The sequence below is a fragment of the Anas platyrhynchos genome, chromosome 29 (assembly GCF_047663525.1).
Source record: "Anas platyrhynchos isolate ZD024472 breed Pekin duck chromosome 29, IASCAAS_PekinDuck_T2T, whole genome shotgun sequence".
NCBI lineage: Eukaryota > Metazoa > Chordata > Aves > Anseriformes > Anatidae > Anas > Anas platyrhynchos.
The window spans coordinates 2,030,255-2,055,574 of record NC_092615.1 but is presented as its reverse complement, the minus strand read 5'-3'; the positions used below and the strand labels follow the sequence as shown (position 1 = coordinate 2,055,574).

At 53.2% G+C, this 25,320-nt stretch overlaps 1 protein-coding gene and 1 long non-coding RNA gene across 6 annotated transcripts in view; one reads left to right on the top strand and one right to left on the bottom strand.

The window, feature by feature from the left end:
* Window positions 1-301: 301 nt before the first annotated feature.
* LOC119714211 (uncharacterized) lies at window positions 302-20,482 on the bottom strand. The gene is made up of 3 exons (XR_011805252.1): window positions 16,392-20,482; window positions 13,467-13,882; window positions 302-7,802 (listed from the first exon to the last, which is right to left on the bottom strand). It is a non-coding gene; the product is annotated as an uncharacterized lncRNA (long non-coding RNA).
* The window catches only part of ARHGEF18 (Rho/Rac guanine nucleotide exchange factor 18), a 46,192-nt gene continuing 21,933 nt past the window's right edge, over window positions 1,062-25,320 (top strand). For 2 of the 5 annotated variants that reach the window (XM_005029077.6, XM_038169077.2), the window contains exons 1-11: window positions 4,210-4,343; window positions 9,219-9,355; window positions 9,759-10,222; window positions 11,814-12,024; window positions 12,485-12,596; window positions 13,492-13,549; window positions 13,768-13,812; window positions 13,891-13,971; window positions 14,342-14,444; window positions 14,876-15,050; window positions 24,896-24,963. In XM_005029077.6, the coding sequence (XP_005029134.4) occupies window positions 4,268-4,343; window positions 9,219-9,355; window positions 9,759-10,222; window positions 11,814-12,024; window positions 12,485-12,596; window positions 13,492-13,549; window positions 13,768-13,812; window positions 13,891-13,971; window positions 14,342-14,444; window positions 14,876-15,050; window positions 24,896-24,963 (1,530 nt within the window). In that variant the 5' untranslated portion in view covers window positions 4,210-4,267. Of the gene's footprint in view, window positions 1,194-2,808; window positions 2,943-4,209; window positions 4,344-9,218; window positions 9,356-9,758; window positions 10,223-11,813; window positions 12,025-12,484; window positions 12,597-13,491; window positions 13,550-13,767; window positions 13,813-13,890; window positions 13,972-14,341; window positions 14,445-14,875; window positions 15,051-20,750; window positions 20,880-24,895; window positions 24,964-25,320 lie in introns of those variants that run through there. The other 3 variants (XM_005029078.6, XM_005029080.6, XM_072029175.1) reach the window with 3 other exon arrangements.

Below are 25,320 nucleotides of genomic sequence, written 5' to 3'. Positions count from 1 at the left end.
TACATGCTAAGTGATGTTCTGTGAGGTCTTTTTTTTTTTTTTTCCTGTTTAAACTTGCTGCTCCCACCTTTCTCTCTGCATATCTAAGGTTCCAGTATTGCAGATACCTCTTGTTTGAAACAAAGGATCAAATGTGCCATGATTTTTTTCTAAAAAAAAAGGAGAAAAACACACAAAAAAATAAAAAACCTCCCCCTTGATTTATTTTTTTTCAATGTTTTCGTATGTAAGAGCCAAGCAGTGACATGTACAGAAAATATCTTGGAGCATTAAGACAAAACGCTTGCCGTGTGTCAGAATATTGAACAATTAACTGTTTATATTAAATTTCTGAATAAATTATCCAAGAATAACTGCTCATTTTGTGTCTGCTGTCTGTGCAGCGCTGGATGCTGCTTTACCACAGAGAAAGCATTAAATTCATATCTTGGAATAAGTAATACTTTCAGTTGCAAAATGAATGGTGCTGAGAAAAGAAGAAAAAAAAAAAAAGAAATTAAAAAACAAACACAGATCTGCCCGTTGCAGGTTTGTGGTCCGAGGCTCACTTAGCTCGGCCCCGTGGTGTGCACGACACGCTCCGGGCTCATCCTCACCGCAGGGTGCTCGGTGCTGTTGAGTAAACATTGGTGAAGGGCTTCCTTCTGCCCAAAACAGCGAGAGCTGCTGCTCCGTAGCATCATGCTGCTATTTCTCCGAGCACAGACCCAGGCTCCTTTCCCATCAGGGGGATGCAGGCAGTTTTAAAAGGCAGAAAGGCAGAGGCTCTGCTTCATCCCCGTCCTGAGGCAGAGCAGCTGGGGCCGGATTTGCACCAGTAACCACCTCCCCTCGCCTTCTGTACCGAGCTGCTGTGGAAATGTAAAAATCTTTCTTTCTTCTGACTTAAACGTTGTTTCGTTTTATCACAGGCGAGATTTCCTTCCTGATCAGCTGCACCAGCGAGGCGGGGGACTCGCTGCTGCTGTTTTTCTTCTCGATGCGTTTAGCTTTTTGGTAAAGGTACCTGCTCTCCTGCCGTGCCTTGTCCCTCGTGTCCTCGCTGTGCTGCAGCCCCAGCTCCTCACCTCACCAGCACCAAGCTGAGCACCTCGGGGCTGCTCCCGGCCTGCTGGGGCTCGGCTCTGCCAGGGCCCCACCGGCCTCAGACCTGGGGATAGCGTCCGCTGCTTGCGCAACGAATGGCTGTAAAAGTGAGTAGTGTGATTTTACTTTTTTTTTTTGCAAAAAATGCTTTTTTTTTTTTTTTTTTTTTTTTTTTTCTGGAGGGGTCGAGGTCAACCCTCGCTGCACACTCCTCGCCCCCTGTCCCTGGTAAATTCCAGCAAGTGTTTCATCAGCCACCTGGGCCCAGCGCTGGGCTGGGCGCTGACGTTGGTTAATGGAGATTGTGCAGTGCTGATGCCACCTAGTGCCTCTGCACGCCGAGCTGGACGAGGCAGCTGGATCCGGCCCCGCTCTGCGCCCGCTGCCCTGTGTTGGGCAGGAGCACACGGAGCGGCTCAGCCCAACCTCAGCCCTCTCCAAACCCACCTGGATTTCTCGTGTTGTAAGAGCGATGAGAAACAAAGCAATACTTTGAAATGGTTTGGAGTTGCGTTTTCTGGCACAGGTCGTTCTCTGGAGATCCTAACAAAACTTGACCTTGCTGTGACGGGAGGTTTGCTGCCTGCTGGGCTCTCAAGTCGTGGATGCTGGGGGAGGATGCTGAGACTCATCCAGCCCTCGTGCCGTCATCCCTCATCGCTCTTCCAGGCCGCATGCATAGCTCTGCTTCGCTAACCCCTAAACCATATCAGACACCAGAAAGGAAAGAGATTAGCTCTGGTCCTCTCTTGTGGTAAGGACACCGCACCGTCCCGTCAGCTGCCTGGTTTGGGAGCAGTCCTGATCCCTGATCCCTGATCCTCACCGAGCTCTTGTGGACTTCAGAGAAATTAAACCTTAATTCCTCTTTGCTCTGGTGGTTTCCTGGAGCACTGGATAATTGCTATCCCAAGCGCTGCCAAGGCTGCGGTCTCTGAGTAATTGGAGTGTGAGCGGATCTTGTTCTGATTAGGGCTTGGCTGGGGCTGGCGTGTGCTTGGGGCCGTGGGATGAGGTGCGTGCGCTCGGTGGCCCCCAGGGCTTGGTGGAACAGAGCAGGCGGCCGCACCGAAAATCTGAGCCCAGGCTGTGCTGGGGGCTCTGCCTGAAGGACCGCATGCGGCGAGGACCAGCACCTCGCCCCTCGCTCCCCTTGCTTTGGAGCCAGAGTGCCGGTGGGTCTGCCCCTCACCTGCACAGAGAAATTCAGCCGGCGCAGTCATCTCTGTGCTTTGTTTCTTTGCTATCACTTCATCCTGTCTCAGCCCGAGACCTGCTGGGCTGCGGGGTCTGCCAGAGCCACCCCGCCACAAAGGATGCATTTGTGGGAGCCCGGCGCTGGGCCCCGCTGCCCCTGGCAGGCGGCTAACGAGCGATGGTGCAACGAGCCCGTGGGCACAGCCCCTTAGTGCCAGGCTCTCACGGTGCACGCAGAGCGGTTTTTCTCCGAACGGAACAGGAAGCTGTTTGCGGCAATCGCTGTCATCGTGGCCATCACCAGTTCTGCAGCTCTCGGGGCCCCTGCGCCGGGAGGTTTGGGGTGTGCGGCCCCCCAACGGGGGCTGCTGGACCCTGCTGGAGCCCCGACCCCTGCGAGGGCTGGAGAGAGCAGCGGGGCTGTGCCAGGGCTGACGTCGGAGGAACTGCAGCATGGGCAAGGCGGGCTTGTTCGTGTCTTCGGAAAGGGGAAGCGGTGAGATGGTTGAGCCAGAGGCCCCCGCGAGCAGCCCGGCAGCGCGGCTGCTGCTTCCCCGATGAGGCTCCACTCCTCGCTTTGCACCAGCGGCTGGAGAAGTCGGGGCTGTCAGCTGTAAGCGTGCTCGGGGAACTCACCAGAGATGCCTCCAGCCTTCAGGGTAAGTCATTCTCTGCACGAGATCCATCTGATGACGCTGGAGTTGTTGCTCATCTTCCTCGGGATTTTCTGATGAAGCAGCCTCACCCTGCTGCACGTGAAGAGGAGGTTGGGGTTTAACCTACCGGGTGTCCCCCTGTCTCCCTTTGGGGCAGTGCTGGGGTGTCCAAACACCCCACGGGTGCTGCTCCTGCTGCTGCCATGCCACAGATGAAGGTTTGCAGATGCCTCCCCCCCCCCCCGGGCAGGACCTCAGCACTGCCCACGGCTGGGTTTGGGTCTGGCTGAGCTGGGGTCCCCCCAAACCCTCTCCAAAGGGCCGCTGCTGAGCTGGGTGCCCGTGTTGTCAGGGAGCTGCATGCAGAGGGGATGTGGGAGGACTGCGCTGGGCAGATGACGCCTTGAGGTTTGTGGTCGGGTGAGGGAAACGCTCTTCACCACCCACCTCTGTGTGACACCAGCCCGGAGCAGGCTCCATGCTGTGGAGGTGCCTGTGGCCGTCCCCAAACCAGCTGGGGTCTGCTCAGCGAGGCTGAGATTGTATAACCAGGCTTTGTCAGCCTGCTCAAGGGCTCAGGAGCAAGGTTTGGAGCCAGGGTGAGCTGCAGGGCTGGTGTCAGTGGGGCTCAGAGACCTCAGGGAGGGGGATTTGGTGTCTTGGGGCAATTTGGAGACAGCTCCCACCTCCCTTTGTGGGGGAGCTGAGAAGGGCTTGGAGAATGATCCTTGCCAAGGGCCAGGGACTTGCTAAGACCCCAAGGTGATGCCAGCATTGCAGATGGGGAGGGTCTCGCCCCTTCCCTTGCAGAGGCTGTGCAAAGTGATGCCAAAGGTGCAAATAGCCAGCCGGTGCTCTCGGCTCTTGCCCTGCATTTCCCAGGTGGAGGGGCCCCGTGCCCCTGCAGAACGGACGTGCAGGTGACGGTTTGTCCGGCTGACATCTGATCACCACGAGCAGAGCAGGGAGGTTTTGGCAGCGAGGGGCAGGTTTGGGTGTGTTTGCAGCCTGTTTTCTGCTTCCCTCTGCAAGCCTCGGCCAGTGTTCGGGGCTGCATGCGCTGCGGGGCCACTAATCCCCGGACCCCGCTGTAGGAAGTCACTGACCCGTCACACAGGTGGGAACGCCGGAGACCAGGAATTTCTCTCTGGCTACAGCTTCCATCAGCTGATGCTTCTGACAAAACACTTGGCTTCTCCACTCCCCCCTTGGCAGCCCCTGGGCTGCAGCCTGCAGCGCTGCCTTAGACCGCGCTGAGCTCTGCCGTGCGCCGTGCTGTCGTCTCCTGCTTGGGGCCGTTCCTCGCACGGGGTTCCGAGGGCTCCCCAATGTCCGACTCACTGCTCAATCACTCCTGGCCGTCGTTCTCGAAGCGCTGGAAGAAGAGATGGTCCTTTAAGCGAGGTAACGGCCTGTGTGTGGGGAGAGAGGGCTGAGCCGGGCGCCTCGAGCCGCTGCTGCAGGGCGGCCGGGGCGAGCGGGTGGCAGAGAGCACGGGGGTCCCCGACATGCTGGGCACCCACTGCTCCTCTCTGTGGGGCCACTGCTCAGATGTCAGTGACACTTTTCCTTCTGCTTCACCTTCTCAGGGCACATAAATGCTTTGGGGAGTTGGGTAACGGGTTAAACAGCAGCCTTATGGTTTTGTAATAACCGAGCTTTGCTGCTGCCAGTGAGCCGGAGGTCCCGGCGTTCGCAGGCAGCTGCCGAGGGCTGAGCCTCAAGTTGTGTGCTGGGACTTTGGTGTCAGAGCAGATGCCGGGGAAAGAGGCTCCTCCGGTCCCTCAGAGCAGGCTGAGGAGCTGAGCCCCCGTGTTCGGGGCACGGGCTGAGCCCTGGTGGCTCATGTGGCACCCTCTTGTCCCACAGCAGGGGTGGGAAATGCCGGCAGTGGTGTGAGCCAGCCTCATTCCTGCTCGCAGTGCCATGGCTTGGAAAGAGAGAAGTGAGAACCCCAGGATGTGGGGTGTTCGTGGCCCTGGAGGAGCTGGACACTGCTGCCCCTGCTGCAAACACTGCCCTCGGGCTGGTGGTTATCATTATCTGTGGCATTCAAGCTCCTGATGTGTGTCGGCCTTTTTCTCCCCCAGCTCCCCTCTTCCTCTGTGGACACTCAGGGGAAGGGGATCCCAAGCAGCCGGCCGCAGGAAGGTTTGTGCAGAGCAGGAGGCAGGGTCAGGAGGCTCTGACCCACGCTGAGCCCCGAGCAGCTCCCAGCTCCCCGGCCCCAGCCCCGCAGTGCCGTGCCTGGGCTCACTGGGGAGGCACAGCGGGGCTCAGGGCTGTAATAAATAAATCAGCCTCTGCTCATAACCAGGCTGCTTTGGGGAGCATCTCGGGGCAGCCCTCTCCCCAGCAGTTGCTGAGGAAGCTGCACAGTGACCATAGGTCTAGGAGGGTATCCGAGGGGCTGCAACCCCGCTGAGCCCTGCTGAGACCTTTCCACTGACAGCGAGCTGAGGCTCGTGCTGCCTCCCTGCTCCCCGTGCCCTGCGTGCCCAAAAACCAGGCCCCAAAGGCAGCGATAAGGCAGCAGCTCGCTGTGCAGTGCGTTACGGTGTCGGACGGCTTATCTTCTCCCCTCCTTCAGCCCGGGCCACATGAGCCAATCCCCGCTGCTGCCAACGGCCGATGAGCTGGGGCCCAGACAAGGCCAAGTGCTGCACTTCATCCGATTTTGGCACGGCGAGCTCAGCACTTGCTCTGCAGAGGTTTTACCCCACAGCTCTGGTCATCCTGCGGGGCTGCACGTAGAGGGCAGCTGGTGCTGGGCCAGTAGGGAAGAGCCAGAAGGAGACTCAATGATTCTTGTTTCTTGCCTGTGATGCTCTCGGTGGTTTCCCAGCAGTCTCTGTCCCCTGATTGCTAGGAAATGCTCAGATGCTCTGCTCTTTCCTTCCTCCTGGGATTGTTTCGTTCTGACCGGTGCCTTTGTCCCCGCCGTGTTTGTTGTGGCCTTTCCTCGGTGGAAATTCGGGGGGTGTTTGATGCTTGCAGGATGTGAGCTGTGTGGTGAGAGCTCGGATCCTTGCGTTTCCTCTGACGCATCCCCTGCCTGGCTCTGGGGTCGCCCGGGGACCCGCAGCATCCTGCCCCAACAAGGCAGCTGGGGCCTGGGGTCGGGGCACGTTGCTCCTGGGCTGCAAATCCCTGGCGGGCACAGCTTGTTCCAGCACTGGCTGCCTGGGTGGGGTCCCCTGCTGTCACCAGCTGTGGGTGTTTTCTCCAGTGACCGGCTTGCCTGGATGGCTGCAGAAGGGAGTTGTTTTTTTTCCTACAGCCCTGAAACAGAAATATCCACATCTTTTTGAGTCACCCAGTGACCTTGCATGCGGGTGCAGCAGCAGGGAGCCTTCTTCCTCGAGACAAACCAGCTCAGCTGGTGGGTCCCCATGGTACCAAACCCCCCCAGGCTGCCACACGCCACGGACACCTCTCATTGCTCCCTTCCTCCTGGGGAAGAAGCCTGGCGTCTTCATGCTCTGCCTGCCAGGAAGCCAGCCTGGCACAGCGCAGCACAGCCCCGCTCGTGTGCGGCGCTTCCTCCCCTGCTCTGCCCTGGGAATTCCTCTGAGGAGCTGCTCTCTGCAGCAGCAACCTTTTATGGTCCCTGGCCACAGGAGAATATAGCAACTGCAGCACCGAAGCTGCTTAATGTTCCCCGAAACCAAACAGCATGTGTGTGCTCTTGGAAGGGTCCTTTTGCCATCTTGTCTCCAGCATCAGCTGAGGGAAGTGAATGCTGCTGCCTGGCCACCTCTGGGGACCTGTGGGGCCAACCCCTGACCACCACGCAGCGGTGAAACTGGGCATGGGTCCTCCCAAAGAGTCTCGAGTGCAGGGCCTTGGGGTTTATCCTTCTGGCTAGAAGATGGGTGACCACCTCCGTCTCAGAGACAGGGATGCTCACAGCCTCTGTGCTCTCCATACCAGCCTTTCTTTGCTCATCCTGCCATAACCTGATTCTTGGAAACGTTTTTCTTCCCCCAAGAGCCCCTCTACGGGATCCCTGTGCCCAAGTGTCGTGTCTAGAGCTGACGGTGCTAGCCCAGGGTCAACCGATGGAGGAATTAAATGCGGGGAGCCCGGAATTGTCACGTCTGGTGCTCACACATTGCCTAAAATGGTCTCCCCACCGCCGTAGCCCCGTGCACAGCACACGCTGGTGCCTAACGGTCGCTGCCGCCGGGTTCGCCGCCGCTGGCTGCAAACCTGATTTATCGCGTGTTGAACAAGAGTGTCTGAAGTGTCCGAGGAGGATGTAAGCTGTCTGGTGGGGCTGCAGGGGGCTTGTTGACTGCAGCAGACATCTTGGCCAAAGCCAGAGCCCTGCACGGCACAGGGAATATTTTCCAGGCCTCCAAGGAGCTGACTCTGATCCAGGGACCCACTTCAGAGCTGCAGGATGGAGCCTGGTGCAGAGCCAGCTTTGGCAGGCTGGCTGGGACCCTGCTCGGGAGGAAAACACCTCTTTGTTTTAGCTAAACCTGCGGGCTAGGGCTCTGGCCTCTGTCAGGCTGCAGCACTTGTCAGCTCCTGCAGCTCCATCCCTGCCCCTGGGGACTTTGCTCCCTTCTCCGAGGCATGTTCACTGCTGCAAGGGATGGCAAGGGCAAACAAGCTCCTTTTGCTTCCCTCCTCAGGCTCATAGAGGGCAAGCAGGATGTCTCCCTGGCTCCTTGGGACCTTCCCAACCCTCTGGTTGCTCCCCTTGGGTCAGTCCTACCTTGGTCTCAACCCCAGCCTGTTTTGGGGGTTCAGTGGCTTTTGCTGTCCGCTGACGTCTTTGGCTGCTCAGCTTCCTTCAAGCCCACGCCAAAACCTGCGCTGGTTTCTTCAGAAAGCTGATTTCTTGCTTGCAAGCTCAACAGGGGAAAACAAAAAGTGATGTTAAAACCTGCTGGCTGAGCCTCGACCAGTTTTACAGCTAAAGCATTACAGATGCAGCCCAAGGACATCCAGGGCAGGAATTTGTCTATTAATTAAAATCTTCTCCTAGATCCTCCCTAGACAGCCTGTTTCAAATTTTCACTGCTTGTGTAGTTAGAAAGCTCTTAGTTAAACAGTGCCTTCGTGGAGCGTTTTCCTCACTATATCGCTTATAGCCCCGACTTTAAATGATTTCACACATTTAAACACACCAAACGCTCCTTCAAGCAGACAACCTGGCCTCTGCAGCGTGCAGCAGGATCCAAGGAACAAACCTCCAAACTCTCCCTCACGTTTGCTGCCTTTTTCGCGTTGGCACCACGCAATTTCTGGCTTGCTGGCTGCATCGTGTAGCATTAAAACGCACAGCAGGCTGCAAGGTTTCCAGGAGGGTGTTTCTTAACAGGATCTTGCTCATAGTAACGCTTTTATATTTTGCTCTCCTGGAGTTTGATGGGCTTCTAGCAGTTTCTAGCAGGTTTATTCCCCCCTCTCTGGATGGATATGGTGGCTTACTGTCTCTTGCTATTGTTCTCCGCATCTTCAGCCATCCACCACGGTGCTTCAGCCAACAGCCTGGCTTTTTTCCACTCGCCTCAGCTGTGCGTATCTCAGAGGAATAGAAGGCCTCCGTGAGTCACGCACTGGTTTAGAGATCGTGGCTAGCGTTTCCAGCGTGTCTCGCTACATAGGAATGTGCTTCAGTCAGCTGGACGATATATTGTGCCGCCAAGTACGTCCAGGCCTTGTTTTTGTTTCTCAATGACTTATCGGGCGGTGCACGCGTGCTCCGGCACCCGCTCAGCGCTGCGGTGTGGGGAACGTGCACATTGTGGGACCGGAGACCCACACACCTCCAGCACTGCTCCACGTGTCACCGCTGCCCCAAGTCCTCCTGTCTTCCCTCCCAGCGGCGTCCTTTACTCTTTAAGGATGCAAATAATACCAGTGATGCCAGTATGTTGTTTTTTTTCCCCTAGATTCATGCTTTAAAGTGATTCCTGCAAGTGACAGCGGTGACAATGTGCTTAGCTCTTCTGCTTTACTGTGAAAGCAGCCCCTGTGGAACAGGACATCGTATAAGGGTCTGGCTGGGATGGTGCAAGCCTGGTCTCTGCCCCGGCACGTGCTGTGGCTCAAGGGATGGCATTTCTGCTGCTAGGGGACCCCTGCACCGTGTTCCCCCAGGACGGAGGCTGGCTAGGGCTTGAGAGGCTCCTGTCCAGAAGGGTTGAGGGAGCAGAGGGCCACGTGGAGTGTGTCAGTGCTGCCTGATGTCACCTCTCTGTGTCACTGGTTTTACATCCTCCTGGCCGTCCGGCCACAAGCTGTGACCTCTCTGTCTTGCAGGGTCTGACTGCAAGCCCTGCTTACGGGAACTCGCTGAGCGCAGCCCCTCTGCTTTGGAGTACCGCGGCCCCAAGAGCTTCCTCCCGTCCCTGATCGCTGAGGATGACACCTTCTTCACCAGCATGGCTGAGGAAAAGGCGAGTGTCCTCTGTCCTTCCACTGCCACCACGCGAGGCAGGAGCTGGGGGTGGCAAACTGGGGGGGTCAGCACCGTATCCAGAGGGGGCTGAGGTGGAATAAGGGCAGGGGAAAGGAGTGCTGACCCAAATTATCAAGGAGCACAAGGTTATATTGCTTTTCTTGCTGGGAAAAATCATACACATGGATGTCAGTGGGTGTGAGGCATGGAGAGAGCTCGGGATAGAGGGAGCCTTACAAGCCCCGGGAGCAAGCTGAGCTGGTGGGACTGGGGCAGGTCGCATCGGGAGGGGAGAGCAGAGCAGTCCCAGCTCTGCATGGGATGTGCCCCCTTCTCAGGAGGAGCACAAGGCTCTCTGATGGGCTTTATGCGCTCAGGCTGTGCCATTGCTGCCTTTGCAGGAAGATTCCTCTTCCACAGAGCTGGACGTCCCCGCAGCTGACTTGCACAGCAGCACGGAGGATCTCCTCTCAGACTCAGCTCTCCACGGCACGGAGTATTACAAAGACCTGGGGCTCCTGAGCCCGCCAGCTGCCAAAACAGCGCCGGAGGCAGCGGCGCAGCCAGAACCAGCCCCTCAGGCTGTGTCAGCCATTCGTTTCTTGGAAGAAAGACCTGAGGCTCTGAGCAAAATGTCCGTGGACGTGGCTTTTTCCAATCCCGTGTCCTGCTCGGTGCGTTACGGCGAGGCCGACTGCCACTTCTTGAACAAAGGCACCGGCGCTGCCGACAGTCCCGAGGAGATGGGTGAAGACCTGGACCTGCAGGAGACCACGGAGTCCTTCCCCACGCTGGTGAGGTCCATGTCTACCTCTCGGAGGCACAGCTGGGAGAGCCCCTTGTCACCCGTGGACTGCAAGCGCAGGTAAGGCAGGGCCGTGAGGGCCGTGTGAGATATCCAGCACAGCGATGCTGCGGGAGGCTGGAGCGATCGCCCTGCTGCTGGGTGGTCTCCCGCCCTTGTCAGCATCTGCCAAGGCAGCTGGATGCTTGCTGCTCGTGTTGGGTGGGACGGGGAGGAACAGACACGAGGGCAAGAGGAGGTTTCTGTGTCTCTTGGCAATAGGAAGAGCCTCTTTTCCTGCTCTTGGGGCTGGGAAGAGGATCCCTCATCTGGGGAGAGCTCGGTTCTGCCTGCAGAGGACCCTTGCACACCATCAGTTGCCCTGGTGACCTCCATCCTCTGCCTCAGAGGGAACTTTACCAGCTCCCAGGGATTAAGAGAGCTCTGCCAAACCCATTCTCTTCTGCTCTGCGAGTTGGCTCAGTGGGGCCTGTGGCTGCAATTGCAGCAGTCCTCAGCCCCCTTGTTCTCCCCGTGGCTGCAGAAGGGGGGTGCATTTTGTGGTGTGAAGCTGAGCTCTGGCTGGGAGGGGTTTCCAGGCCTGGCATTACTGCTGTGCTGTGCTCCTGCCGCCTACAGTGCTTGGGCTCCAGGTTCCTTTGTGCACGCTTCCCCTGCTGACAAACGTATTGATCTCTGCTGGCCGGGAGGTAGGGGCAAGCCAGCAACGCCTATTTATATCTCCCCTCATTATAAGGTACCCTAAAATTATCTCAGCCTGAAATCTTGGCAGTTCTTTATCAAGCTCAGACTTTGGTTCCCAGACCTATTGTTGTGCCGTGTGCCAGGGATCATTCACAGTTTACAGTGGAACAGGCACACGAGCCGTGGTGGCACGGAGTGGCTGTCCGTGCCGGTCTCCTCGCTGTGTGATTAAGCATGTGCGAATGGGGGGCCGGGGAAGGGGAACGAGCCCTGCTGTCCCCTAAGCAAATGCGTCCCAAAGCCTGTCTCTGGCAGCAGGAACGAAGCTCCTATCCATCATTTTGTCCCTACGCTGCTGGCACCGCAGCAGCACTTGGTGTTCAGGCAGCTGGAGGGTGCTGGGGGGCCGGTCCGCCCCTCGCTTCCCAGAACAGGATTTCTTTTTCCTTCCCTGAAGCCGGGCCCCGGAGGAGCAGGATTTATGACACGATGCCACGGGGATGATTCAATAAATGACAACATCTGCCATTTCTAAATTGCCCGAAGGGACTTTGCTGGCATTGCAGCTGGCAGGCCAGCAGCTCCCACGCAGGCGAGGCAGGCTGCAGGGTGGCTGTGCAGTCTCAGGAGCTGCTGAGAGATCAGCAAGAGCCAAATTAAACATCCCAGGTGACCGAGGAGCTCGTGGGCTTGCTGATGGCAGCCAGAGAAGATGCTTTTAACATGCTCAGGACTTGGTGTCCAGGCTGACTCTTCCCAGCATTTCCTCTCCCACAGGCCTGCTGCGGTGGCCCTCCTTGTCTTGTAGGCTCCACAGATGTAGGATTATCTTCGTTGTGGGCTCCACAGTTGTAGGATTGTCTTCACTGTAGACTCTTTAGGATTGTCCACCCAAACTCAGGACATGGCAGGGGCTGCACAATGGGACGGCCTTGCTAAGCCGTCTCCTTCCCCTTTACTGAATTAGGTTCAGCTTGGATACCACCGAGGCGGGCAGCGACGCGGAGCAGGAGGATGTGGAGAAGGGCAGCCGGTCCTGCCCGCAGCCTCGCGTGTCCCTGCAGCTGCCCCGGGGCGAGCTGGAAGCCTGGAGCAGCAGCGGGGGCAGCATGGTGATCAAGGTGGAGATAGAGCCACTGCGTCCGAGCCTCCCGGGCTGCCCTGGCTCGGAGGAGGTGGTGAGTGTGCGAGGGCTGCGCGTGTGCCGGCAGCGGGTAAGCTGGGTGTGTAGAAGGCACAGAAGACACAGAACTCCTGTTGTAATTTCCCTTGCTGCAGCCAGAAGGGAGCAAGCACTGCCTGTTCCCACTGATACTCCCCTCTCTTTGTTTCTGAACCGCCTCACCAGCTTCTCCACCGAGACTCTGGGACAGAGCTGGTGGCAGGATGCATTTTTTGGGTCTCGGTCTAATCCTGTGCTCTGATACAGCACAGCTAGAAGCTTGCAGCGAGGGAACGAGCCCTGGTGCTGCTGGGGTGGGCCTGCAGGGCAGGAGGCTGTGGGAAGGCAGGGGTGATCGCTGGCGCTTGAGATGGGAGCCCCATTCCCTGATTTGTGCCTTTCCAACTGTGCTGGGCCCTGGTGGAGGCTTTGGCGCACGCAGGACCAAAGATGCCCATGAATTTTCACTTCTCCAGGAACGTGGCAGTGACGGGAAGAGGCTGAGGTCGAAGTCCGTCCCATCAGCCTGTGAGATCGCCTCCCCTCCCATACCCTGCGGTTTCAACACTGCTCTTTCGGTCATGGAAGGTTGGTGCAGACAGCATGTACGGCTTTAATCGAGTGCAGGTCGGCTGTAACTAAGGCACAGAGCCGGAGCTGTAGCCTCTGCAAGTCTAGACATCCTCTGCCCTTCCCTGCTACACAGTCCCAGGAGCTCCTGAGATAAAGTCAAGCTGACTTTGGGTATGAGCTGGGTTTACAGGAGTCTAAGCACAGACGTGTCCCCAGAGGCACATTGCCGTGCAGCCGGAGCGTTGGTCATTCCTCACGCACATGAGGCAAGGACAGTTTCCTAGGAACAAAATGTACCTCTGCTTCTGCCCATGGTTTAGATGTGCCCGTTCTCCTCCACCCACAAGAACAGGGCAAAGGTGGGCTTCTGGCAGCAGGGCCCTTAACTGGCAGGGGAGCAGGCTGTGGGATCAGGCTTTCTGCACCAAAAGCCTTAGAAAACCAGTGACAACAGGAGGATTGAACCAACGGCTTATTTGCTGAGTGCCTCTCCAGGCTTATGAGCGTGTGAAAAGAGAAATCCCTGCTCAAGAGTATTTGTCCTCTGCTCTGTCTCTTTTTGCGACCCGTGCTGCAAGGCACGGTGAGAGGACTCAGCTCCTAGGAGAGCCCCTCTCCCAGGTGGCCCGTCAGCACCAAAGCCACCCCAGCTCCTGTAAACTTCACATTGGGCAGCTCTGTGCTGCTGGAATCCATTAGCCTGCCCCACTTGCGAGGATTATCCTGGAATAAATGTAGGGAAATGTTAAGAAGATGGGCTGGGAAGTAACCAGGGAGGGTCTCTGGGATGGTGTCAGCTCCTACCCTTGAGCTGCAAGCAGGATCCCCAGAAGTTAGGGTAACACAGATTGCAGGAGGAAGGTATAACACAGCGAACCAGGATACCTGCTGAGGGTGTTTTCTGTTCCAGGTGTCGAACCCCCTGCTCTGGAGATGCTGGAGAAGGACCACGTGTCCCCAGACCACGTGTAGGTATTGTCAGTCCTGGCTTCTGGAGGTGGCTGAGATTCTTGAGTGCATCTGAGCTACCGGAGATCCAGGATCAGACCATGAGGGAGATCCCACAATGCTGGGGCACGGCTCCGTAGCTGGTCATAAACCAGTGCCTGACTCTATGTGGGGTGCAGGACACGTTTGCCAAGAAATTTTCTGATCTTTTGTTTTTCTTCTGCCCCGTCCCTGGTAGGCTAATTGTCCAGCAAGTACTTCAGGAGCTGAAGCAGTATCACGGGTGAGTGTGTCTGGGAGAAGCTCTGTTCTTGTGTTTGTGTTTTTTTTTTGCTGTGTCTGATGTCTTCTCCCTGCACAGGGTAAAGCAGAGAGTTTGTGTGCAAGAAGGCAGTGATTCCTCCCAGCAGAACCTCACCTGGTTTGAGTTCCTGTCTAACGAGTAAGTGAGGTGGGCAGTAGACTCGGTGTCCCTGGAGCAGACTGATTTCTAGCCCCATTCCATCGAAGCTCAAGCACCCCGCTACTACTGTGGACACTGGTTTCTGCAGCGGTTCTGCCCAGAGTGGGGCTTCATTGTGCATGGCACTGAACAAAAACACAGTGCCAGCCGTAATCTGAAAGCTCATTACCTTATTTGCAAGTCTCCCCATGAACGATGTGACTGATGCTGAACCAGATCCCCCAACGGATTGAAAGCCCAGGGATGGGGCCCTAAAGTAAAGCTTCAGACGAACTTCATCAGTGATCTCCTTGAACCGTGCTTGGCTGGTTAACTTCCCTTAGTTAAGATGCTTTTTGTCTCCTTTCAGAAATGAGGACAGTGGAAAGAGTGACAAAGCAGAGAAAGGCACCAAGGTGATGCGGCGTCTGAGTTCCCTGCGGAGCCGAGTTACCGGGTCCTGGAAGGATAAGGTGAGAGAGATGGCGAATTTGTGGAGCAGGCTGCTGAATTCCTCGAGCAGGAGAGGGGATCTGGTTCCAGGGACCAGTCCGCTGACTTGCTTTTGGGTGGCTGAGGCCTCTGATTTCATCAGCAGATGCACGGTGACTCCTAACAGCATCCAGGGGACCAAGTGGTCCCTGACTCACAGAGAAGAGCTTGCAGGGGTACGGGCACATGCTGCCCTTTGTCATGCATGGTCTTACCCTAAAGGGACTGTCCCAAGCCTTTGGGAGGCATTTGGGAAAACCACTGCAATCCCAAAGGTTCAAACACAACGGGGCCCACTGCATTTGCTGTGTGCCAGCTTGCTGTGTGCTTGTTTTTACCAGCAGAGAGAGGAATGTGTAGGCAGTGCAAGGCACATAACGGAGCTGTATTTTTTTTTCTGTTTTCCTTCCAGGGTAAGAACAAAGAGCAATCAAAAGAGAAAGAGAAGGAGAAAGAGACAAAGGAGCCAAAAGAGAGGTGGAAAGAGGTCAATCGGCACCAGCTTGTGCCAGGGGTTTTCTCCAGCTGCACCAGCTGCTCCCTGTGTGCCAAACCTCTCATGAATAAAAGTGGTCTGCAGTGCCTGAGTGAGTATGGCTGTTGCTGCCTGGCTCTGGCCCTGCCTGGCTGTCCCCGCTCCCCTGCCTGCCCTCTGCCCAGGCCGGCCATTCCCCTGCTTAAATTGGCCTCGTGGATTGCTTCACTGCTCTGCCTGGCTTGACTCACCCCAGCGCCCCGCTTAGCCTGGCTTGGTTGTTCTCCAGACAGCCTAAATCATCACTGCATCTGCCTGGCAATAATTTATCCTTGTTATCGTTGGCCACCTGACCATTTCCTGCCCCTTCCCCCCAAAGGAAGGTTCTAGGTCAACTTTCCCTCTAATAAGTTTCTTTTTCATGACACTCTGCTTTACCCAAGCAAATTTCCCTGCTGTCTGAATGAAGCTGGCTCTTTTAGGCTGTTTTTCACCAGGGCAGGGATGTGTCAGCTCAGCACCTGCCCCGTGAATGGGCACAGGGATTCCTGGAGCATCCAATGCTTTAACAACTAACACAATATTCAAATGGAGCCTCCCAGGACTTGCATGGATGAGATTCCTGCTTTTCAGATGCAAGTAGTGCTCAGGAATGGCAGCTGCTCCTTTGCAGGCCTGCATGGGACTCTGTCCTGCCTCACTGCATGGCCTTGGCTGCTGGACAAACTGTCCCTCCTCCTAGGGACAGATACTCAGGGCACTGAAGAACATTTTAATTCTTGAGAAATTGCCCGTGGGCAGATTAAATCTTTTGGAAATGAGAGAGTCGCTCTCTTCCTCCACCTTGTATCCTCGAGCAATGCTCACTCTCAAGTAAGGAACTCTCAGCACTCTTAAGGTCAGTAAAACCTTCCTGGGACAAAGCAACTGGCTGCCTTAGGGGATGTGTTATAAGAAGCATATTTTCCCTTCAGGGCAGAGAGAGATTTAAAAGGACCAGAGGCTGTTAGTGAACATTTCAGAGGTGTCACAGCCAAAACAGAGGAGGGAGCTGAATAAGAGCTGGTGCTTTGTGGATATTTAGAAAGGATTCAAATATTATGAGAGGTGGCAGAGTTATGCTTTGTTCTTGCTGTCTGAAAGCTCTTAGCTGAGGCTCTATTTGCAGTGCGGCATGCTGCTTTACAAAAATACCCGAATCTGAGCAGATGCAGATAGTCCTTGATCTGTAGTGAACAAAGAGCTTAGAGCCACGCTCTTTCTGGTCCCAGGAACCCTGGGGTCATTGCCAGTGTGAGAGATTCTTTCTCTGCTTTGGAAATCTGTGATGGGGAGCTCAAGGGGATGGAGCCGTCTTTCAAAATATGTTTGGCTTGGCATATCATTGTCCATCATAAATGCGTGGGGACTGGATGTGAGTTATATTAACCTTTACCGTGTTTGTTAGCCTTACCATGAGGAATCTGTGTTCTTAAGTCTTACTAACATTCAGCAGAAAAGCTCCATGGTGACTGAGGCGCTGGTTTGTGTTTGGGACTCGGTGACATCTCCTTTGGTTTCCTGGGTTGCTCGGGGATCGCGCTGCCTAGGGTAACATGGGCAAACATGGGCAAACATGGGCAGCAGAGCTCGTTTTTGCATGTTCCCTGTGCAGTTGGGCAGGGATCTGCGATGTTTGTTAAAATTAATGGCCTGCCTGTGGCCGATCTGCAGCGGGGACTTGTTGCGTGACAGCCGTAAGCCCTATATTTGGATTCTGCTGGGCTGAAACCTTTGCAAGCTGCTTCTGGGCAGCAGAGTCGATAGCTGATATCTCTAGCTGCCATTATCACAGCTCGGAGCGGTGCATGGTCTCCTGACGAGTCGCTGATAGGGCTCAGGAAAAGCAAGTTTTCGGGCCACTGGGCAGCCAGAGCGGCTTGCCCACTTTTCAGACGTGTGAGCCGCTCTGTCGGGGCTCAGCCCGAGCTGTTGCCGCTGCCCGAATTTGAGGATATTTGGCTGCTCCTCTTGTTTGCTCCTAACGAACTCAACGCTCCACCATCTACACGCCTCGGCCCTCGGCCAGCTCTCGGTCCACCTCATGGTCAGGTGCTGTTGTTTACGTTATCTCCGTGGTATTTTTATCTGCAGCACCACCGTGTGGTAGGAAGCGAAACAGGCTCGAAAAAAAAAGAATATAAGAAAAAAATAGCAGTTAAAGAAAAGGCTGGGTTGAAACCAAGGAGAAGGATGAGGGAATGAGTAGGCATTCTCATGCCTGAGGTCTTTTTCGCTGTCCTGTGGACACAAAGAGGCTGGTGGCTCCCAGGACAGTGATGAAATAGAGAAGCAAGAGCTCTTCGTTTCAGACAAAGTAACAGCAGGAGGAATTCTGCTTTTAATTCAGAACAAAGAATTAGCATCCTTGTGCTGGAAACAGGCATGTGAGCTGTGAAGACGGCAGGCAGCCTGGGTGGCTCTGTGCAGGGCGATTTGCTTCCCTCTCCCACCTGATTCCTCCCGTCTGTCCTTGCTCCACGCGGTACAAAACCTCCCAGGGAAGGCAGGAAGGAGACCGTGGTGTGCGTCGAGTACAAACGCGGGACAGTTTCTGCAGCTCCAGCTTCAGAGTCTCCCAGACGTGATGCTAGGAGTCTGGCAGGGATGGAAAACAAAGAGCAATGTTTGTGGTAACTGGGATCTCGACAACGGTGGCCACCCAAACTTTGGTGTTATTTAAACTTTGAGCTGAGAGCCCCTGGGTTTACTGTTCACCTGGAAATGGAGAAAGCTCCTTCTGAGCCTTTGCTGTCAAGGGTGGAGAAGGTTCTGTGCCTAAATTAATCCTTTCTTATAAACATGCTTCCAGAGTTTATGCAACAGGAGTTAGATGAATCCCAGGAAAGCCCTGACAGGAGGAGAGCTCTCCAAGCAGGCTGTGCCATGGAGGGGAGCCAAGGATATGCTGTGGTGTATGGATGGCAGAAAGATTGCTTCCCCTTCAGGGACCTGAGATTGAGCACTGGGGTAGAGGTGGGACCTCTACGTCTTCTTTAGTTGAGACTTCTATCTTTAATACTTTATGGGAAAGATGCAGCCCTAGCCCCTTTTGGTAGCTTAGATCAACCATCTTCAAAAGCAAACCTTTAGTTACAACAAAAGCACTCAGCAGGCTTTGGACAGATCCCTCTTCTTTAAGAGAAGGCGCTCAGTTTAATGAATCTTCCTGAATAATCTAGGCTGGAGGGTTGTGACTGACAGCAGACTGCCCACCTGTCCTAGGCTGACCTTTGCTGGCTGTTTCAGTACACGGGCTGATTTATAGCAAGTTGCAGTAACATCTCGTCTCCGGGACTTATTAGCACATTGTGAAAGAGGTTTGAAGAGCCGTTTCCTTCCTTACGATTTTTCCATGGGTAAATGGAGGACATGGGTCTCTGCAGTTGTCAGGCAAACAGCTCCTGTTTTCATCTGTAAGCAAAACAGGCCAGAGCAGCTCTTGGTCTGGGCTTGAAATTCAGTGTGTGAAATTCACCTCTCACTTTGCAGTTTTGCCTGCACACCCTTCTTTTTAGGATTCCCAGTGCAGCACCAATAAGCTAATACGGGGAGGAGAGGTTTGCCTGATCATAAGGAGGACTGACTTGATTTTCTGTTGTGAGATTTCTGCTCACAGCCCACACAGAATCCTGAGAAATCTGAAAAGCAGCAGGCAACCTGAAACTTTGCGTTTCTGGAAAGAGACACAGCTGCCAAAAAGCTTCTATTCTGGGGAAAAAGGAGGTTTGGCTGCTGTAACATGATGACAGTGATGAATGGACTGGGAGTCCCTCTTGGAATGAGTGATTACTGACAGGAGTCCAAATCAAACAGGCGAAACCAGAGCGCCTGTGATCGGCTGTGGGTTAATGTGGTTACAAGCCAGTGAAGCAGGATCTAAAGCAACTGGGAAAGTGGTCTGCAGGATTGGTTTCAGAGGAAATGCTGACTGAACTATGAATCTGCAGACATATAGCTGGCCCTACCACATACTCACTGCAACTGTCGAGGTTTTAGGAGAGGAAGCAGAAAAATATATTGTTCTCAGCGCTTCTCCTTTTCTGCTTTTCTCTTTCTTCTCCTTTCTGGACAGTATTGCCTTTGTTTGGAACGTTTCCAAGATGTTGTTCCTTGCAGTTCCTGGTGAAACCTCAGTGTCTTGTACACCTGGCCTGACAGCTGCATAAGGCCGTGTGACAGTAATCTATTTGCCACTCGTTCAGTAAGAAATGTTTTATTATTATAGAGAATTACACAGGATTAGAAAGCCGGTGCGGTGCTATTCTCTTCTTTGCAATCCAAGCCTTAGCTCTAAGCTACGGAGTATTTCAGCTGGTTGCTGTGCCAGGTTTTGCACTGATTTTGTGGAGATGCCCTGAGGCCAGCCGCACAAGCACAGCATGTTCTCTCCGTGAAAGCTTTCGTTGGGCAATCTGCAGTGCTTTACTTTTATATTATAGTGAAGCACAAAGCTTGGAGTGTCTAAGGATTAATCTGTCACAGAGTGGCAGCCAGCTGTTTACCCCCAAACTGCTTCATTTAATGATTATTTCTCTATCGGGACTGAGAGGCCCCAGTAAATGCCTGGGACCTCTTTGTACTTAGTCCTGTACAGCACCAGAACAAAAGGGAACATTTCTGAAAAGCTTGCAAATATTAGATGAAAAAAAAAAAAAAATCGATGAAGTAGGTCGCAGTGTGGAAACCAGAGACAATATTGGTCTCATGGTAGTCTAGGATTTCAGCACATTTCCAGCCAAAATGGTGTCAGGCTTTTTCAAAGCAGCGCGGGAAAGCTGCGGGGTGGATTTTGAGAGGGAAGTTTGCTTTGTAATTGCGTGCATTGCATTTTCAAGCTTGACAGGCAAATTGCACGTGCACAACGCAAAATATGACAAACCTGTGATGGAGATCGGTATTTTAAGCCTTCGGAGTGAATCACAGATCAGGAGGCAAGGTTAGGTCACGAGGTGCTCCAATTTTTCCTCCCTCCACAGAGCTCTTCGGCGGCACTGCGCTGGTGCATCAAACCGCTGGCCTTAGTTTCAGGGAATTTTTATTTTTTTCCACTTTTGTTACACAAGATACGCAAGAATCTGACAACAGTGAAGCAGCATCTCCTTGGCTTTCGCTGTTTGTCTGCACAAGGGTCACTTACAAAAGCCCAGGCCGGCTGCAGGCACGAGCAGTTCCAGGGCGGTTCGGAAGCGAGCGCGCTGCCAAGCCGCCTGGCACCCCAACGCCGCCTTGGCAGAAGCTGCTGTAAACACTTCGCATTGAATGGCAAATCCCACCGGGCTTTTAATGATGAATTCCCTATTTAGAGTAAATCCCCGGCGCTGCGCAGACACGCGAAGCACGGCGTTAAAGCCATCACTCGGGACGCTGCGTCCCATCTATCAAGGGGCCGTTTAGCCTTTGTTCCCCGTCAGGCGCTGACGGGAGGTGCCCCGGAGAGTCCCCGGGTGTTTAGAGATGAAGCAGGGGGAGACGGGCTCGGCTCTGAGGCTCGGGGAGAGCCGATTTGGCCCCTTCCTCAGGCAGGGACCCGGCGGCTCCGGGCTCCCGACCCTGAGGGAGCGGCTCCGTGAGGAGAAAGCGCGGGCTGAGGGGGGAGGGGCGCGAGCTCCCTGAGGAGAAAGCGCGGGCTGCTGAGGGGAGCGGGCTCCCTGAGGAAAAAATACGGGCTGGGGGCGAGGGTCCCAAGCCTGAGGAAGGTCCTAAGCCCCTTTAGGCTCCTTCTCGTACCCTCCTCCCCTTTTCCTTGCCCTGCCCTGCCCTCGATGGGGCGGTGGCGCGCAGGCGCAGGTGTTCGTCCTCCCGCATCTCTTTTCCCTTCCGGGACACGGGAGCGTTTCCTGGTGCTGTGGCGGCCGTTCCCGGGACCGAGAGTGCAACCGGAGGCTCCCCGGGGAGTCCGGTAAGAGCCCGGGTTGTCAGCGCGCCCGGCGGCGCCCCCCCGAGCCTCGGATGCCGGCTCCCCCCCCCCCGGCACCGGGCTCCCTAAGGGCGCTGTGAGGCCGCCCCCCGGTCCCCGTCCACCCCCTTCACCCCCCACCCCCGGTCCCCTCAGAGCCCTCAGCGGGGCTGCGGCACTGGGCTGGGGTTTTGCAGCCCTGGAGGGGAGCAGGGCAGAGTTACACAACGTCAGGGGACGTGGAGGAAAACTCAGGTCTCGCCTCGTCCTCTCCGTGATAAATCCGTCGGGGTTTACAGCTGGCCCCGGCGTGAGCAGCTCAAGGCTTAATCTGGGGGACGAGGCAGCTCGTTGGGATCTGGTCTTCACCTCAGGGACCTCTCAAAGGCTGAGGGAGGTGAGGTGTTAGCGTGTGGCCCGGGGAGGCCTGAGCATCGCCGTGCTGTGGTGGAGAAATCCTGCCCCTTGTCTCCTAGGTGCTACCTGTACCGGTGGGGCTGCAGCAGCGAGAAGTGCCCAACGTGTACATTAAATACTTTTATACGGTGTGGGAAACAAATGGTGAAAAGTGCAGACAGCTCCTTGCCCACAGCTGGGGTGAGCGGTTTGAAATATGCCCTGACCCAGGCATGGTGTGGGGTTAGCTTTGTGTGATGGAGAGGAAAACCCCGTCCGATATGAGGCCTGTGGCAGCTTTCAGGGGATGTGCGAGGGATCAGGGACAAATGAAGAAGTGAAATAGCTTTCTGAGCGTTTCTGGTACTGTTTGGTTTCGCTGCTCTAATAAACAAGCAAAATTACTGAATGTTGTTTGGAGACTCGTTGCTGTGGTTGTGTTATTATGGTATCTGTGTGTCCTCTCTGTAAAACCAAGAGAAGGAACTGTTCCTTCCCAGCTGTTTGGTGCATCCCCCTTTCAAAGTGTTTTCTAGTGGTCCTTATGATTTGTTTATTTTTATTTATAAATTTATAAAGAGAATAGTTCAATTCTCATCAGTATGATATAAAAATAAACCCATGAACTGTGGCTCTCAAGCAGGAGCCATCAGGCATGGTGTGTTGTAGTTCCACCTAATGTTTACCTATGAAATATTTTAAATACCTTTTATGATTGTCATAGTTGCTGCTTCAGTCCTGTAGTGTTCCTGTAGAATGGGGGAAGGGTTGAGCATGAGAGAATTGAAATGGTACTCATATTTCTTTTAGTATAAAGTGATATTTTTCCTTGGTATTGTTTAGAAAAACAAACAGCCATTGTTCGTTTGTTCCGGCTTGGGATTTGTTGCTTAAAGAAAACCCCAACCCCCCCCCTTGAACTTGTAGTGCTGGGAGTGACACGAGCCCACCACACCCCCGGTGTGACACTTGGACAATAAAAACAGACACAACAAGAAAGGGGTCATAGGTTGGTTGGTTCTGGAGAGCAAGAGGGAAGCTGCAACTTAATAATTCAGCGTTGTTGCTCTCTCACGTGGGCTGTTTCTGGTTCCGAATGTGAAGTATCTTGTCAGCCTTCCACTTTGGGGTTTCTGCCCCTGCATGGCAAGGCATGTTAGCAAAATAAACACCGATCACTAAAGCCAGTGGGACAAAGTTAAATCAGTTCTGAGTTCCTGCAGGTACATGACCTGGATTTACCAAATACAGAAACTTCTCCAAGTTCAAGTGAGACTCCTCCTCTTCCCTAAGGAGATTTATCACAAAGTCACTCTGCTTCTTCTGGAATGCTGTACTTGCCTAAAACGTTTCTTGGTTACTGTGTTGCACATCTTTGTTTAAATTGGGATTTTATGTTCTGTATTAATCATTCATATGCAAATTGTTCAGATGTGAATGTTTTCTTTGTCAATCCAAGAGGCAGTAATAACCTTGTATGGTGTCAGGCTGAGGTTCTCTTTGATCTTGGAAGTGGCAGACATCTGAAAACATAAAAATGATTAGTTTAGCATGAAAACCGTTTTGTCCACAGCTGTCTGAATTTAATAGATAGTGGATATATCCTTAATTAAAACAGTACTTGAACACCTTGTATCGTTAGGAACAGCCTTAAAAGGTGTCCCTGCCTGAACCTAGCTGTTTTAAAGTTGTTTTTGAATGTGTCATTTCAAAACACCAAAATGCTGTGTATGTGAGGGGGGGAAAAAAAGTCAGAAGTTAAATCTTAGATTAATCACAACATATCTAAGTGGTAGCTGTGGTTGTTTGCAGATGGCCTTTTAAGAGTTATTTTATTGGGCAGTACCGTTCCAGACCAAAGGTCAGGGTCATAACACTCATAATATTTGGTGAGTCATAGATTTGTCCTGGAATCCAATTCTGGAAGACGCTTATGGGACATAGCCAGTATCTGATCCACAAGAAGGTATTAGAGCTGGGGGAAAATGCATCCGTATGCCCTTTTTCAGCTGTTCATTTCCCTCTTGCATAGCGTGAATCAGTGTTGGGCTTTTGGGCGTTGTAATGTGTTGTCCAATAAAATGCTCCTGTGTGACTGCCTGCAGATTGGCTTCTGGGAGCCTTTGGGAAAACATCTCATTAATAAGGGAAGTGTTCTTCTTATTACTGTTTATTTTTATCATTATGCAATACATTAATTTCACTATCCTCAGTCTTGAACAGAGCCGTTTATGATATTTACGAGCCTCTTGGTCTCGAATGGTTCTTTGCTGGATGAGGCCCGTTTCAGTTAGCCTGTCAGTGGGCCAGCAGCAGACCCCATAGCAAGCAGATGTGGGATAACATGATGCTCCCAGCACCCTCAACCTCATTCCACGTGGCTCGGTTTAAGCCCAGAGCCCACCCCAGTGGGTTTGCCTCATTCCCTGTGGTATCCATCGCTGTGGTACCTTTAGCACAGGCAGTGGTGCTCCTGTCCCCATTCAGCCAAGGTAACCCAAAGCCTTGCACCTCCCAGGTGGGTGACCACACATTCTCAGCACTGGGCAGAGCTGTAGCCCTTTTGCGTTTCCCTGCCAAATTCACCATTCCAGTGACTGGGAGAGGGAAGAGAAAGAAATGGATGGAGGATCAGATGAGGAAGGGAAGAGTCTGGGTTGCAGTTGGATTTTTTTTTAGCTCTGTCCTCCTCAGTATTGCCTTCTGTGCCTCTCCAGTTTGAGAAGAGCTCACTGAAATAACTGTCAAGTTCATTTTTGCACCTCCCCACATTCTTGATCTGAGTAAGACCTAATGCCACCAGTTACTGATGGAAAAACACCCTCTGTTTTCTGAGGTTAGGTATCTGTTATTTATATAAATCAAGTAACCCTTCGTATTTATCTTTGCTCTTAAATCTCAGTCTCAGCCTCTTCAGGTTCCTGTGACCTCTGGTTTCCTCTGTCCCTCATTCTCCTCCTTGCTGTTTTTTTGACCCCTGCTGTTCTCTAATTCTCTGTTCAGAGAGGCTGTCCAGAAGAATAAGGAATGCGAGGAGACCTTGTGTGTGTGCAGAAAGAGAAAGCCAAATTCACTAGTATTCAAGTACTTGTTCTCATCCTTAATTGGGGTGTGTTTGATTCATTAAAAGCGTGGAAGATGAAATATGTTTTTGTAGAATGAAGTATGGTTATAACACAGTCTGATTCTTCTGCCCATTTTCAACATTCTGTTCTGACACCTGGACAAAGATAACGCCACTTGGAAATCAGCGAGCTGATTGCATTTCAAGTGGTCTCTTTGAGAATCAAGTCCTTAGATTCATCTGCAGTTTGGAGGCTTTTCTATGGCATTTCCCTGTGTTCTAGCATATTCTTTCTTGTTGCATAAAGCATCTTTTAGCACAGGGAGCTAATACACAGCACTGTTAGATATGTCTTCTGATCAAAAAATAGCTGCTGAGAGTGGTGTAAGGTACCTTTATCTACCTTATTGGCATAAAATCAAGACAAGAACGTACACAAGGGTGCTCACTGAAACACCTCGGATTGCTCTGAGCCTCTTCTAAACTAAGAGATCTTTTAGGTCTCTCTTTAGATGGGAATGGCAAGGATAATTTGACTTCTTTTGTGCCTGTGTTTCAGACTGTGCAGTGAATGTCCATAAGAACTGCAAGAGTTTATTGGCTGAATGCAGCAGCATCAGACCCAAGGTGGGTTTTAAAATTTGTTCTTTTATAAATAACAATGCTTGACAGAGTAAGTTTAATTTAGTGTGAGTGTACAGATTTAAGTCAGTAGAGGATCTTGCCCTACATCCTTCAGACACTGAATAGCTATTCGCTTGTTGTTAGAGGAATTTATGACAACGTATGTAGAGAGAAATGAAACTCTTTTGTTGTTCTGAGAACTACTTAACATTGCTCGTGTCTGTCAGAGCTGTGACTAATGCTTGTAAGAATGCTCAAAGTCATCATGTTGTTGTTGTTGTTGTTGTTTTGGACCACGATTTTATTATTTGGTACCTGTGATTTTTGCACTGCTTTATTCTAATGGGTTGTGTCATCTCA